General features: G+C 48.5%; 1 protein-coding gene across 1 annotated transcript; it reads right to left on the bottom strand.

Moving 5' to 3' along the window:
• Positions 1-346: 346 nt before the first annotated feature.
• RMI2 (RecQ mediated genome instability 2) lies at positions 347-5,012 on the bottom strand (the record flags this gene model as incomplete). Its single annotated transcript, XM_080942108.1, has 2 exons — positions 347-495; positions 4,712-5,012. 2 exons carry the CDS (start codon positions 5,010-5,012, stop codon positions 347-349), a joined length of 450 nt encoding a protein of 149 aa, XP_080798234.1.
• Between the last annotated feature and the right edge of the window lie 11,928 nt (positions 5,013-16,940).

Here is a 16,940-nt window from a genome sequence, read left to right as displayed (position 1 = left end):
GGAAGGCAGCCACGGCACCATTCTGGCCTCAGGTCTCTAATTGCAATCCACTGGCAACCAATGAAATTCAGAGGTGTGGTCAAGGAGAAAGTGTCATTGCTTGCAGAGTCAGGAAACAACAGCATGAGCTTTCCAAAGGACAGAGTGACAAAGAGGGCATCTGCTTCTCTTCAGCAAGCATCGCACAGGCAGGGAGGATGCCGGAGACCACTGAAGCTTCAGCTCCCACAGTTCAGACATCTGGCTCAACCAAAGCAAATCTCTTCAAGAAACTTTTGGCAAGTTCCTGAGACCCATATGGGGTAAATTACTTCAGGGGGGAAGATGTTCTCAGAGGGTCCCAGCTCTAAGGAATGTTCCTGTGTAAGTCTTCCACCTCCAGTTCCCACATGCTTTCGTGGACAGGATTGTCAGAAAGATCCGTCATCTTCACGGCCTGCAGGCAGGGCTCAGGACTACAGGCCTGAACCACTCCCATCACCATCACATACTTTCCTGGGAAGAGAAGAGAAGATGCGGTGATGTTCATACTAACAAGACAGGTGGGGAAAACTGACCTCTGAGCCTTGATCAAAGAAGGAAGGATGAAACAGATCTATCTAGGCTAGGGAGATGAAGCTTGGAGGCAAAGCTCAGGACTAGTTGGTAAAGGGCTTGCTAAAGCTTGAGGACCCAGCTCCATGCAGAAAAAGCATAGCAAGGTGGTATGCATACGTGATCAGTGTTAAAGAAATGGGGACAGGTGATCCTTGGGGCTCTATGCCCAAGTGTCCTAGCCCAGCCACGGAGCTCCTAGTTCAATGAAAGACTCTGTCTCAAAAATAGAGATAAATCACTTCATGTCACCTCTGGCCTCTAGTACACAGGCATGTGAGAACACACCCCTACACAAGACCCTGCATACATTAACATGATCCTGACAGTAGACACCAAAACAAAGGCAGTCGGGGATGAAAACAGATGCATATATGAACAATGAGACCAGCTTTTAACCAGGAGGACTAGTCCCCGGCTTGTGGGCATCTGTTTTTCATATGCTAAACACAACAGTAAGGCTCACTCAGCAGTCAGGCCCCTGGGTCGGCCACTCAGGATCCCATAGTTATAATTAGTCACACTGCCCCAGGCAGGGGCAGAAAACCCAAGCCTTGCTCTCAGTCCTGTTCATTGCTCTAGCCTAGAGTGAGAGACTGATCTCTGTTCACAAGTCAGGCACTCCTGCAAAGCCACTTCCTGACAGCCGAAATGTAAATCCAATTTTCCCTCCACGACGCCAAACCCCTCCTCTCACCTCCCACAACACACTGTGCTGTTGTTCCGATCCCTGCCTCCCCCAACTTTATCCCAAGCCACACTGGGCACACAAGGAAATCAACAGAAAAACAGAATGTCACTAGGATAGTCTGACATATTATTAACCACAACTTCCCGTTCCCTGGGGGAAGTGCCTCTCCTTGAAAGCACAACTTGGCTAGTCATAAACCACACAAAATGCAATTGTGTAAAAAGTCCCTTGTCACGGCAGGAAAGGCATACAGCCAGTGCCCTACATGCCCGGCTTCCACTTGCACACAAGTCCAGAACTTCAACTGAAAGAACCCAGGGTTCACATGGGACTCTCTGGATCAAACTCCAGGTTCCATATTGGTGTCCTCTGGATGTGGCCCAAACTGGTGGTGAAGACAAAACCCTTAGTTACGAGGCTGAAGCCCAGGTGAGGCTATGGAGCTTGGAAGCAGGAGACACTTCGTGCCAACACACTGGGACCAGTTCTGAGTCCTTCCCCCAGTATCCCTCTCCAGGCAGCTGCATTGCTCCTTCCCTACTGAACACTGCCCAAGATCAAGCCTTCACCCGCTTCTGTTTGAGCTACTGCAAAAGCACTGGCCTGCCTGTCTCCTCCCGCCCACTGATAGCGGCTCCTCCTGCCTGGGAGCCTCCCCATCACAGTGCAACCTAAGCAGCACTGACCCCTCTGCAGGACGGGCCGAGTTCCCAACTTCACCGGTATCTTCATCCTGGAGAGGAACTCCGGATGTCCTAGAGACAGGGCAGGGGCAGGGTAGCAGCCTTTCAGTGCTGCCCCATGGTGCCTCGGCCCCTACCTCCTGGCCTTTGTCCATGCCAGTCAAAGGAGTTAGACAATCCACCACCATACATAGACGTAGAATGTCACAGTTCTGATAGCCTGAGTCCCAGCAACCTAAGACGCTTAGTTCCTACAGATAACTAACTACTAGGCAGCCTTCAGGGCTGTCTCTTCCAGGAAGCCTTCCCTGACCTCCTTGAGCCTTAAACTTGTATCCTTCTTCTGTGCCTAATTCTGTATCTACTGTCCCCAAATAAATACCGGATGAACCAACCTAGATGAACGAAAGTCTCTTTATGCTGTGGTTGGAGGTCCAGGTGTCCTGAGGCCAGCAATGGCAGCTCCCAGCAGTGGCTACCACATAGTATGCTTTTGTGTTGGGACTTTTCTATCTGACAAACACTGAGACAAGTACCACAAGCAACACTGAACTAAAATTGCTGTCATTGCCCTGTGCACACACACCCTGGGCTCACATCTACAATGGTACCTTGTGTTTTAGTAGCCCTGTGGACTTCCCTAGCTCCTTCAGAGACAATTCATGAGCGAAAAGAAATAGCACGGGTCCTGGCCCTGGGCATACAGGTTAGAAGGTGAGGCCTACAGGTTCAGTCCGACACAAGGACTCACTCCAGTGTTGGTACCAGGCTTGAGACACTGTTCAAGGGACATTTCTGGGCTGGGACACCAAATACCATGGAATTTGAGCAAAGCCAAAGCTAAGACAAGGGCAGTCAACTTTCTCTATAAAGGAACAGACTACAGAAGTCAGGCTATTTTTGGGTCACAGGATCTCTGTCAAAACTACTGAACCATGCCAAAGCAGTGAGACAATGACCCTAACCTTTTGCAAATTACAAATGCGTTTCAGGCCAATAAAACTTCACTTTGTAGATGCTGATTTCTAACTGTATATACATTTCATAGATCATGATTTTTTTGTAGACACGTCAACATGTAAAACATAAGCCAGGTATAGTGAGTGGCACATGCCTTTAATCCCAGCACTCAGAAGGCAGGGGCAGGCAGATCTGAGTTTTAGGCCAGCCTGGTCTACAGAGTGAGTTACAGGACAACCAGAGCTACAGAAAAAAGCCCAGTCTCAGAAAACATTTTTTTAAGTTTCAAAATGTAAAAGCTGGGTCTGGAGGTATAACTCGGTGGTAAGGCACTGGGTCTGATTCCCAGTGCACACACATGCATGTACACACACACACACACACACACACACACACACGTGTCTAACTCTTTTAGTATACAGACCATTTGAGTTTACTGGTCCTGAATTAGATTAAGACTGGGAAGAGAGGGGAAGAGAGGGAGGGAGAAAAGGAGAGTGAGAGGAAGAGAGAATGAGAGAGAGCAAAAATATTTAACCTAAGTCTGAAACCAAGAATAGCCTAGGTCAGGCTCCTGACTCTGTCTCTAGACAGAATCCAAGACTTTCTAAGCAGGAAGTCTTAGAGAGTTTGGCCTGATTTCACAGAGAAAGAAGCCATGGAAATCGCAGGCCCTCGGAATCCCTCCTGAAGCCTGTGTTAAATCTCCAGAGTCAAGTATAGGCAAGCCTTGTCTATCTGGGTCACAGGTGCAGCCGGCCACACATTTCGGAGGCCCTGAGTATAATATGTGTTCACCTGACATCCGTCCCAGTGAGATGAGATTCCAGGTGCCTGGTGGTATTCTCAGAACATCTAGTTCTCAGAACACACAGGAACTAGGCACTGGACCAGATGCAGAGTCAAGCTGTCAGGACCACAGTCCAAAAACTGCAGGAGAGTAGCCCTGAGGGCAGACTCAGACCCTGCAATATCAGCATCTCCTTGGAGGGTGTTAGAAACAACTCTTAAGACTCAGAAGGCCTGAGGGGGATGGGCTTCAACAGGCCCCTAGGCAAATATGGTGATGTAGCAGCTTTTCCAGATAAAGGTCCATTTATCTTGAAACCTTAAAAATGTACAGTCACGGGGCTGGGATGTGGCTCAGTTGGCAGAGTGCTTTCGTAGCATGCACAAAGCCCTGGTTGATGCCCAGCAGCGCATGAACCAGGTGTAGTGGCATGTGCTTAGTCCTAGCACTCAGGAGATGGAACAAGTCGGGGAGTCCAAGATCACTCTCAGCTACACGAGGAATTTTAGGTCAGTCTAGGCTAGACACTGCCTCAAAATAAACAGAAAAGGGCATACAGACATTTCCTGAGACATTATTTCTCAAAACATACGGGGAAAAATGAAAAACATCTACGGGGAGAAAGAGTTTGTGACACAGATGCCCAAGGCTCAAAACTGGGAAGTCTGGGATAGCTTCGGGAACCTACTGCAGGCCCTCTTTACTTTTTGTTCTGAAACAGGCCCTCACCGTGTTGGCCTTAAACTCACTCCGTAGTTCAGACAGGCTTTGAACTCTGCCATCCTCCGGCCTCAGCCTTCTAGTATTTGAATGAAAGGTGTGTACCTACAGGCCCGCTGGAACCAGGCTGGTCTTTGAACGCGGTGACGGGAGTTACGGTCATCCAAGAAAGTGGGAGTCACCTGACAGGGGCTGGGCCAGGGAGGAGGGCTAGAGGCTGGAGGTGGGACCGCCCCGTCCCGCCCCAGCAGAGCGGGTCCGGCCCGCAGTTACCTGGGAGTAGGCAGGGCCGGCCGCGTGGTACGCGCTCCAGGCCGCGCACGGAGAAGGCCCCGCTCGGGTCGCGCAGCCGGGCCTGACCGCCTTCCGCCGCCAACACGGTGCCCTGCATCCACACGGCCGCCAGTTCCAGCGGCGCGCGGCCCATTGCCGCCCGCGACAGCCGCCACGCGCCCGGGCCACCCTCTGCGTGCCGCCGCAGCTGTCCTGCCAGCACCTTGAGTGGCGGCGAGCGCGGCAGCCGCACGGCCCCGGGGCCACCCGTGGACAGCGACTCGGACGCCGCCGCCGCCATGCCGCGCTACCGCCACTTTCCCGCCAACTCTGACGGGCGGCGGGGGCTTGGCAGGCGGCAGCCAATCAGGAGCTCTCCTGCTGGAGCCAGTCAATGGTTGGGGGCGTGGCAGCTGCGCCGGGAATGCGCGTGCGTGCTCCCAGTAACAGCCTGAAGCTAAAAATCAAAAACCGAGCAAGTTAAACTGAATTAAATAGAAAATAAATAAGCTAACAAACGCAGGGAGATACGGAATTTCCTTTTCCAAGGAAGAGCAACCACTTAAACCATGTATCTCCGTTCCAGTTTACTAAAAAGACATGCTCAACAATAGTTGTAGATGGTAGATAAAAAGACTAATCTTAATACCGAAATAAAATGTGTGCCCTTTGCAAAGCATTAGCACACGAAAGGCAGAGATGCAACTGGATCGATCCCTGGACCTTTTTGATAAGAGATCACATCTCCGGACAGCAGAGTATGAATGAATTGGTTGTACCTTTTAGTACCTCAAAGATAAGGCTGGATATGCACTGGTGACTTTGGTTAAGATATTTCTTATCAAGCATCCTTAGAAATTGGTCTTGTGCCCAGACTGTATATATACAGTATTCCTGAGATGATCACAAGAGTTTTACCAGGAGAAATTTAAAAAAATAAAAATAAATATATGTATTTGAGTTTTACAGTTAAAATGTTTTTCAGAACAAGTTCTGATGGTTCACAACTGTCTAACTCTAACACTTACATGAGCTGGAAGATGAGTTAAAGGGTCATCCTTAGCTACTAAGTGAACTGGAGGCCAACCTGGCATACAAGAACCCTGCCTGCAAACACTGTAACAAGTAAATTAAATAATGTCCTCTTTCGGTTAGGGATATTGCTCTATAGGAGAATGTTTATCTAGCATGCATGTTCAGCAGGCAAAGTCACCAGCCACCAAATCTAATGATCAGAATTCCATTCCCAAGACCCATAGGATAGGTGAGAATCAGCCCCCTAAATTGTTCTCTGACTTCCTTAAGTGCACTGTGGCACACATGCATCCTGATAAGTTATTCTCCGCTGGTGAAATGAGCCCAATTCAAGACAAATTGAAGTACACAAAGGCAGGTTTATGGGGAAGCCATTCTTGGGCGGATTTGGGCGGTTCACTGGTCTCCAGGAAGGAGGCCAGGGCATTCAGCATGGGGAGGGAGACAGAGTGAAAGGGAGAGAGAGAGAGAGAGAGAGAGAGGGTGCAAATGCTTAGAGAGAGAGAAATGCAGAGAGGGAGAGAGAAGGCAGAAGGGACCAAAACATCTGGATTATAAAGAAAAGAGCTTCTGGGGGAGGGGCAGCCCAAGGGTAGAGGGCAGGTATGCTAGAGCCAGGTAAGGACTAAAGGATGCTGGGAGAACCTGGAGATCAAATCTACTTTAGTATGTAAAGTATGCACCCCAGCTGTTTGTCCCAGGTCTGAATCCTAACACATCTCACTACACACACAGTAAATAAAGTGTAAAACATCTTTAAAACCGCAAACAAAACTTGCCACCTTTAAGTGACTAATTTATCACTGTCTTCCGGCTTAGTGTAGTATTCTGAGACCAGCATGTGTTTGTGATTGATTACAGCTGATCAGGAAATGATACTCATAGGAGGTGAACTACTAATTACTCCTAGTGATCATAATTCAAAGTACATAGGTATCAAAATATCACAGTTTCCTATCAATAGGCGCAAGTTGTAGAATGATGTTAAAGTGATACATGATTGGACAGTGGAGAGGTAGGCAGAGAGAAGAGAAAAAAGAAGAGGAGAGAGATTGGGAGGAGAAATGAAGATGGAGCTTGAAAAGGGTGATCTGGACCCAGGTGAACTTAATTGGCACTAGGTAGCTATGACTATTTTAAGAGATTTTATAGGTCTTTTATCTCATATAGAAGGACAGTTTGTATCTTTGTCCATTGGAGATAATCTTATTGTGTAGAGGGTTTGTGGATTGAGAATTTAATATATAAACCTACCATGAAAAGCAGTTGGGCTTTAGAGTCATGTTTGTGCTGGGCAGTGGGGTAAAGAAACATGTCAGGGTGGTCGTATCTATCGGAGACAGAAACAGCAGGGCGGCGGAGTGAACCACCTGGGAAAGGAATCCCCAGGAGAGGGAGGCTTGTGGACCGAGTGACAGAGTCCGTGTGTCTACTCCATACTAAATCGGTGTCTGCCGTGTGAGACCACGGGGGCCGATAAAGAGATAAGCCTTCTGTTTTAATATTTACTGCAACACAACTAATTACATAATAGGAATTTTTTTAAAGGATAGAATAGAGTTTATTCGGGGCATGGGGAGGGGAATCAAGAGGGTAGTAGAGACAGAAAAAAGGCAGAGAAAGAGCAGAGAAGTAGAGGAGTAGAGGGAAGCCATGAGCACATGGAGAGAGGGGAGAAGCGAATGGGGAGACAGCGGGGGCAGGAAGGCAAGAGCAAGAGAGGAGTGAAAGGTGTCCATTAGACACGAAGGACCCGGAGCATGTGCCCAAGTGACATGTCCCCCAGAGCAGTCTGCTACAACAGAAGTAATCCAGGCAAGATTCAGACAGCACAGCTGGGAATCTACAGTCTAGTTAATAGAAATATAGACCTGGGGTAATCCCCCAGTAATGGTGCAAGAGCTGGTTAAAGAATCCATAGGATTCTGCCTCTGTTATTTGGTTAGTGGTGGTCATATCACTAACTCGGAGTTTAATAAACTCCATTTACACTTATAGCCACCATAGACACCTGTGTTTGAATGCATGGCCCAAAGAGAGGTATGGCCTAATTGGAGAAAGCGTGTCACTGTAGAGGTGGATTTTGAAGTCTCCTATGCTCAAGCCAGGCCCAGTGTAGTACACAGTTTCCTGCTGCCTGCAGATCAAGGAGACCTCAGGATCTTGAACTCATGACCTTCCTGTCTCCACTTCCTCAGAGCTGGGATTTTAAGAAGACACCAACCTTGTGCTGAGGATTGAACCCAACATTTCCCACTTGTACACAACCAGGTGAGTTATGCTCCCCAGAAGCCATTTCTTTTTTGGTTTCGTTGTTTTCAAGCCTGTGTTTCTCTGTCAGCCAGGTTACAGTCTTGCCTGTCCTGGTCCTTGAACTCAGAGATCTGCCTGCCTCTGCCTCCAGAGTTCTGGGATTAAAGGCGTGTGCCACCACATCAGGCGAGGAAGCAGTTCTTAAGAGAGTTTTTGCCCTCAAGGTGCCTTGTAGGACTAGTAACCCACAGCTTACTCAGCAAGAGTTTGAATTCTGGGAAGCAATAAAAACAGTGAGGGGCTGGCAAGATGGCTCAGCAGCAAGATGCCTGCTGTCAAGACTGACAAATTGTCCCCAGGATCCACATGATAAAATAATATGAGAGAACCGACTCCCACAAATTGTAAACACACACACACACACACACACACACACACACACGGGGGGGGGGCACAATATAATTTACAATAATTTAAGAAGGTGAGTTATGCCCTGTCCATGGGGCTCTGAAGGGAGCATCTCACAGGCCCCTAAGATCCTAAAAGGCTATTCCCCAGGACGAGAAAGCTGAGGTTCTCAGAAGCTCTGTGGCTTGCTCAGGGGCATTTACCTCTACAGAGCCAGGAGCCTCTGGACAGAGCCAGGAGCCAGGAAAACCAAGAGAGCACTATTCTTCCACACCCAGGGCCCCTGACGGCCTTTTCTGGGTATCTAGAAGGCAGAGAAGTGATGTTGGGAAGCAGCTTCAGTGAAACAGAGGAATCCCCCACCAGGATCTGGGCCTCCTGATGCCTCCGCAGCACTCTACCACAAGGCTGACAACAGAGGAATTTCTCCAAACCCAAGTCTGAACATATCTCCCGGAGAATGGGCATGCCACATAGGTGCTATGTGCCTGCCTAGGGAGGAGCCAGGACAGCATGTATTTAGGAAGCTGTCAAGGGTTCAGAATGGCTGGGGTAGAGGGACTGTACCTATGGCACCTCTTCCTTTTCTCACAAACACTTGTGTGCGTGTGGTACATGTCCATTTTTTGTAGGTGTGTGCATGTGCACTTAAGCATTATGTATACATGACAAGGGTGTTTCTACATGTGGAGGCCAGAGGTGGTTGGTATCCTGTCTCTTCCTTAAATACTCTCTACTGTATTTTGTTTCACGTGTGTGTGTGTGTGTGTGTGTGTGTGTGTGTGTACATGTACATGTACACACATGCACATGACACAGAGATGCTGTACACATGTGGAGCTCAGAAGACAATTCACTGGAGAGAGACAGTTCTGTCTCCTTGCCCCATGTGAGACCATGGTGAAATCTGACAGTCAGGGTTGGCAGTGAACGCCTTTACCGCTGAGCTCCCTTGTCTCTCAATTCGTGTGTTTGTTTGTTTGTTTGTTTGTTTGTTTGTGAAAGCCAGGCTGGCCTGAAACTCACAGACAGAGCTCTGCCTGCCTCCACTGCCCAAATGCTAGAGTTAAAGGTCTGCACCATGGCCAGGCCTGCATTTTTCTCAAACAACTTAAAAAGTTTCTATTATTTCTATAATCATTTCTCTCTCTGTGTGTATATGCAAATCAAAGTGAGCATGTAGAGGTCAAAGGGCAACCTCATGCAGCCAGTTTTCTTTTCACCTTTACATGGATTCCGGGGTCGAACTCAGGCCGTTAGGTTTTCACTGTGAGCACTCTAAACCAGTGGTTCTCAGCCTGTGGGTCACGACCTCTTTAAGGGGTTCAAAGGATCCTTCCACAGAAGTCACTGAGACCATCAGAAAACACAGGTGTCCACATTATAATTGATAACAGTAGTAAAGTTACATTTATGATTTATGAGGTAGCAATGAAGATAATTGTACAGCTGGGGGTCACATCATGAGGAACTATATTAAAGGGTGGCAGCATTAGCTAAGCCGTCTCCTCAGCCCTCTACTGTAAGATAGGCTCTCTCCCTGAACCTATGTGACTGGTCAAGGTTGGCTGGCCAATAAACTGAGGATCTGCCCGTCTCTGCCTCCCAGGACTACAGTTACAGACACGTGCTACCATACCTGTTTGGGCTTGTTTGTTTGTTTTTTTTAATGTGGGTGCTAGAAATGTGAACTTAGTAAACCCACTGACCACCGAGCTGTCCTCTCAGGCTCTATGCAACCTCATTTTACCCCCTGTACAGCTGGAGTAGCTGAGGTTTAGGACAATGACAAACCTCAGGCAAGCTGGCTAGGGAGTGGGGCTACCAGGACTGATGTCCAAGTGCAGCTTGGACCACTTCAGGCTCTTATCCACCTTCTCTTTTCGATGTCTCTGTGCTATCCCATCATGCCTTCCCATAGTTTCTCTCTGTTGAAACCTGGCTTGGTCCCCAGATGACTGCCAGACTTTACCACTTCCTATGTGCAGGGTGCCAGTCGTGGTCCCTACACTTCCAGGCCAGTGTCTTGACCTAGGGTTTCTCAGCCTCCTTTTGGCTACGGATGTAGAGAAGCCCCGTGTACTCTGCCAGATGCTGAGTGGTACCCAGTCCCTCCTCAAGTTGTGACTACCAAGACATGGCTTCAGACGCTGCCGACCTCCCCTAAGAGGTGAAACCATGCTGAGAGCGCATCCTAAGCAACCTGCTCTCACAAGCAATGCCCGAAGACCCAAATTCAGATGCCAGTGGCCAGGCAGGTCGGTAACCTAGGCACAGAAGTGACAAGCCTTCAGATGATGACCTGCACCAGTCCCACTCAGCCAGTAGAAGGGTGTGTGTGTGTGTGTGTGTGTGTGTGTGTGTGTGTTGTTTTCATTGTAGACAAGTGTTTTCATTTGTCAGGAACTCTCCAAGTAGGCCCTGCTGGCTGAGTTATGCTTGCAAGCTCCAGAGAACACATGCTTCCCCCGCCCCAGCCCTGGGAATGTAAGTGTGTCCCACCATGCTGAACGTTTTTATATGGGTTCTGGGGACTGAACTTAGGCCATCAGGCTTGCACAGCTCTTTGGAGACCGAGCACTCTCTTTAGACCACGACACTGCTTAATGTTTAGTCTCCTGATGGCGAGATGACTCAGCAGATAAGGGTATTTGTTGGTTTAGCTGTGGGCCTGAGTTCAGTTCCTAATGCTTAGGTCTCCAGAGGATCCTGATGCTTCTGGCCTAGGCGGGCACCTGCCAATGTACACACACAGAGTAAAAATTAATAATAATGAAAATAAAACTTTTAAAAAAGCTGTTGACAATGGTTTTAAATTAAGTTCAGTTTGATTCAAAGTCAGGGTTCCTAAAGGTCTGCTGCTCATTTGAGCCTGTGAGCTTTTCTGGTTGCAAGGGTTGTGTGTTAAGAATGGCTAATCCCCGGGGATAAAGAAATGGCTCAACAGTTAAGATTACTGGTTGCTCTCCAGAGGTCCTGAGTTCAATTCTCAGCAACACCATGGAGGCTCACAACCATCTGTAATGGGATTCAATACCCTCTTCTGCTGCATCTGAAAATGGCTACAGTGTGCTGGTCCAAGGACCTCTGTGTGAAATGCTTTTCCAACTTGAGAGTTACACAAATGTTACTGTCACAGCAGGCAGTGGTTTGTAGATACATGCAGGGTGTGCCTGCAACCCTGAACCCAGAGTTCCTCTTCCCACACCTCCCAGTACAAACAAAGCCCTTTAAAAGGGGCTTTCCTACCGCCTGCTCCAGGGAGGTCACAGGTGAACAGGAAGGAATGATGGTCTTCGCCTCACCTCACCCTAATTACCAGCTCCTAGGCACACCTAGCTGCTCTGTGTGTGTTCGCACATGTGTGTATGTGTGTGTTCGAGTATCTGTGTGTGTATACATGTGTGTGTGCCTGTGTGTGTTTGAGATCATGATCACTTGTGGCCGAAGGAACTGCCATAAGAAAAGAGATTTATTCTAGAAAGGGGTCTGCACAGCCCATTCATGGTCCAAGCACCACACCAAGTTCACTGTGTGTTTAGTTCCTCAAGACAACCATGGGAAGTAGATGTTCTACTTGAATCCATCTCAGAAATGAGGAAACTGAGGCTGAAACAGGTGAGGCAGCCTGCCTGAGACTCACAGCCAGCCAGAGGTCACCTGGTGTCTTTCAGCATGTAGCCAGGGGTGGGATGGCTGACACCAACTCTGCTCTGACAAAGGCCCTCCATCCTTAGCAGGGAAGGGTTCTGTGGGAAGGATTTTGTTTTACATAGTTGTTTTAATGAATAAAACATGTCTTGGCTGTTACTTTGCATAACGCCTCAGGTATGTGTGGGGGCCGTTCGTGCACAGATGTTTGCTACTTATCCTAAATGCACGGAATCCTATGGAATTGGAATGAGGACTGAGCGGCAAGGCTGATGGGAGACGGGAGTTGGCTGGCTGTGGTTTATGTATGGTGGGTATACATTACATGCTCCCAGCTCAATTCTTTGAATAACTCGGTCTCAGTTGGGCCTGGTGAAACACCCTGAAATCCTAGCACTAGGTGCAAACAGAACGATCCTTACTTCAAAGCCAACCTGGGCTATATGAGACTTGTCTTAAACAATAGTGACAAAGACTCCTTGGAAGCTGTGGGTGGTGGCTCAATCCTGTGATCATTAGCAGGCTAAACAGGAGGATTGAGATCAACCTGGGCTATATAAAAAATTACAGGCTACCCTGAGCTGCAGAGTAAGGCCCTGTGTCAAAGAATGAAGGAGAAAAAAAAAAAAAAAACCGGAACAATAGCACAAAAACTCTGTACAGAAACTGTGTCTGCTGCACGGCTGGAGATTCCCACAAGTCCTTCCAGAGACAAAGAAACAACTCTGGTTCATCCACAGCACTAGAAGGGAAGGCAGAGACCTGGACAAACTCAGGTGTTCACCAGGCTCACAGGGCATATGCGATGGGGTCCCACTTATTATCCAGGAAGAACCAAAACTGTAAGAAAAAGAAAGACAGGGAGGGTGTGGCTACTGAGGGGCGGGAGAGAAGGTAGGGTGCTGGAATTACTTAGCACTCTGGCTGCAGTGGGGGCCCCATGAGTCTCAGCTGTGTAGAAATGCATAGTGCTGGTCTAGTGAGAGGCTCAGCAGGTAAAGGTGCTCTGCTGGGAACACCTCCCTGCCTGAGTTCCCTCCCCAGAACTTGGGTAAAGTGAAGGAAGGAGAAGTAGAAAGAAAAGTAACTCTGCAGAGTGAATCCTCTGACCTCCGTGCATGCCAGCCCCACACAGGCAATGCCAAATAAATAAAGGCTTTTTGTTTTGAATTCATGGGACACAGCCAGAGGTGGTACTACATAACCTGTGAACCCGGCGCTTGGGGAATGAAGGTAGGAGGGTTAGCTCCAGGCTGGTCTGAGCTACACAGTGAGTTGAAGGCCAGCCTGGGCTGCATAAGTCAGACCCAGCCTCAAAACAAAAATAGATAGAACTACATACACACAGGCACACCCGTACACACTCGGAGGGACTGCTCAGCGGTTAGAGACAACAGGAGTTCCAGTCCCAGCACCCAGACCATGCAGCTCCCAACCAATACATAACTGTATCTCCAGGAGACCTGATGCTTCTGGCCGCCGCGGGCACTCACGCTGTAAATGCCCAAAAGCACGCGCACCTAACACATAATTAGACATAAGAAGGAGAAGTATTAGAAAAATAAGGTGGAGAATGATAGAGAAGAAGGAGATACTGGACTCTGACACTCACATGTATACGTGCACACCTGCACATATATGTGCACACACATGCAAACAGGTACATCCGCATATAAATAACAATAGTAAAGTTTCAAGTTAAAAAAAAAAAAGTACCACACACGGATAACTGAGAGCTAAGTCCACCTTACAGAGAGATCGTAGGCCTCACAGATTAAGAAACAGATTAAGGCCACAGGGTCACCCACCTCCAGTACTTGGGTTCTTGCTCCTGGAATGTGTGCAAAGAGAGTGAAACATAATCCAAAGCTGCTCATCAGCAGCAGGTTCTCTGTCACACATCAGAACAGTGTAGGCCTGACTTCACATTATCCACACCAAAAAGGGGGTCTGGTATGGGACTCCTTGTACCTTGGGCCACTGATATGATCTTTGTGTGTGAAAATTCCCTTGGGGAATAAACAAGGACCTGGGACCAGAGTACTAAAACTATAACAGCTCCCTTTTCTGGTAACAACCCAATTATGGGAAAGTGAAACTATCCCAAAAAAATTTGAGACCGGTGTCATCTGTCCATGTTCAGAGAAAGAAAACACCTTTATATGACTGGACTTTTGGCTATTTTACTAGATTCTTTTCCCACCCGCACAACACCAGGTAGAAGAGAAAGAAGGTTGGAGGGGAAAGAAGGCATATACTTCTTTAGACAACTTCCTGATGATAAGGAATGTCAAGTTCAATCTTCATTGTCAGGATATCTCCAACCAGCAAAGCAGCAAACAGCATAACAGCAATTCAGCAAAAGCAGCAAAACAGCAAACACAGCCGCAGGAATCAGCAGCAGCAGCAGCAGCAGCAGCAGCAGTGGAAATAGCAGCCACTGCCTCTTGTGGCTTTGGCATTTTTATGTCTCTCAAGAGTTCCCAGAATTCCTAATGTAATCTTCAGCTGAAGATCCAGAATCCAGAGTCACACTCCTGCCAGAGCACGAGACAAATCACAGTCAGCTGCTCTGGACAGTCTGAAGCAGCCCCATATCCCACAACTATGATTAAAACAAACTTATATTCACATAACATAACTGGGCTTTTAAAAAAAAAAGCCAAAATTCTCACTATACCTCTGAAGCTGGGTGTGGTTTTCCAAAGCACACCTTTAGTCCACAGAGGAAGAGGTAAAGGCAGGTGGATCTCTGAGTTCAAGGCCAGCTTGGTCTAACATTGGGTTTCAGGACAGCCAGGATTACACAGAGAAACCCTGTCTCAAAAACAAAACAAAACAGAAACACCTCTGAGAAAGCAAGACCAGGATAGCCTCCTGTCCCAAGGAAGAAAGAGGATGGGATGAGAAATTATTCAGTTGGATGAGGACCTGAGTCTGAATCTGTAAAAGAGCCACGTGCAATTGAATGTCTATCATCCCAGTGCTAGAAGGACTCTAGCCAGACAATTTCCAGGCTGAGAAACCCTGACTCAACAGATAAGGTGCCATTGGGCTGGAGAGATGGTTCAGCAGTTAAGAGCACTGGCTACTTATCCAAAAGTCCTGAGTTCAATTCCTGGCAACCACATAGTGGCTCACAACCATCTGTAATGACATCTGATGCCCTCTTCTGTCATGCAGGCATACAGACAAGCAGATTGCTCTTATAAATGAATGAATGAATGAATGAATGAATAAATAAATAAATAAATACATCTTTCTTCTTTTTTTTTTAAAGGTGGTAAGACATTGAGAAATACAACCAGTTTTGACCTCTGGCCTCTGCATGCAGGTGCACACAACATACATCTCAAAACATACACACAATATGCAGTTGTGAAGGTGAGAATTTACATGAACCTGTGAGCAGAGGCCCAGCTGCAATGGGGCCCAGCGTAGTGTCGTCAGCTCAGCATCTGGGACATCAGCTACCAAGACGGGAGCTAGAGAGGGTGAGGTCCAGGGTCCAGCTGAGGTCTGGAGAAGGTACTGGTGGTCTGATGAGAGGGACAGCTCTAGGGGAAAACAGCCAATGCAAGGCCCTGAGGTAGTTTCCAGGTACAGAGACAAAGGAGCCAGCTATGGAGGCGGGCTGCTCCAGGTTGAGTGAACTCAAGGGCCACCAGACGGAAACTGAATTTTGTCCCCAACCTGAACAGATGTCTGGAGGGTGGGTTGAGGTATGTCAGGGTTTTCTTTCTTGGCACATGACCCTGGCTGTTGTGTGGAGAAGAGATATAGGAAAGGCAGAACAGCAGGGCTTGGGATGGGACATGAACCAAGCTTGTGCAGGGTGGTGCAGGGTCTGAAAGAGGCCCACCTCCTGGCCTAGTGAGGGAGGCTAGGGATGGATGTGAGGTAATGCCAAGGTAGGGTACCTGGTCCATTCAGGTGCTCCTGACTGAATGGAGGACGTCTGAGTGAGGGGTGCCCCACCAGGATTCTCTTTCCTCTTCCTAGTTCCTCAGGAAGCTCAGTTTCCCTCCCCATCCTGGCTTCATGCTATTCCCAAGTCCCCAACACCCCCCATCATCATTCCCACTCTCCCCAACCTGTGGAGACCTTGGTGCCTTTGGATGTGTGGTCCCTTAGGACCTATGCTCCTCCCACAAGTAGAGGGGGCCTCGGAAAGGTTGAGCCTGCATAAGGACCTGCTCTAAAGCCAGTGCAGATGTGCTGGGCTCCAACCTAGCCAGCTCCCAGAGAGGACCCTGAATGTCCACATGGGACTCAGTCTCTCCCTCTATAGAATGGCTTGCAATAGGAATGCTACATGCTTTGCAACTGTCCCCTGCTCCCTTTAGAGATTTGCAAGACCTTTGTCACTGAGGAAGACCTGAGGCCCAGGCCCATACTTAGCCTTGGAGCAGGTTCCTACTTGAACCCTCCTGGCCAGCTGGGTCTTGGTAATTTTGGAGGGCTCAGGGAGAGGCTAGGGTCTTGTTCAGAACACAACAGAAGCCAGATGGGGTGGCAGACACTTGAAGCCTGGAAGAGACTTGAGAGGCCGATGCCGTAGATCTTAAATCCCAAGCCAGCCTGGGCTGCACAGCAAGGCCTTATCTTAAAATAATGCTGGAAGAGCTGTGAATGCGGCTCTGTGGTAGACAGCTTGCCTAGCATTCACAAAGCTTCCGGTTCCATCCCCAGCACTTATAGTAAGCAAGGCCTTCTCCTCCCAGAGTTCGGGGAGAGAGGAGCCCCACATTTCCCAAGCATTCCTGCCTTCGCCAGCTCTGACAGTGGGTGACCTCCCTTAGGTGCCTGAGGTCGGCTTCACGCCACAGGTGCTGATGTCCTGTCATCACCCTTCTGCATGCTGCGGCCAGTTTCTGGAGAA

This window comes from Micromys minutus, assembly GCF_963924665.1.
Source record: "Micromys minutus genome assembly, chromosome: 31".
NCBI lineage: Eukaryota > Metazoa > Chordata > Mammalia > Rodentia > Muridae > Micromys > Micromys minutus.
This window is presented reverse-complemented; position numbering and strand designations above follow the sequence as displayed.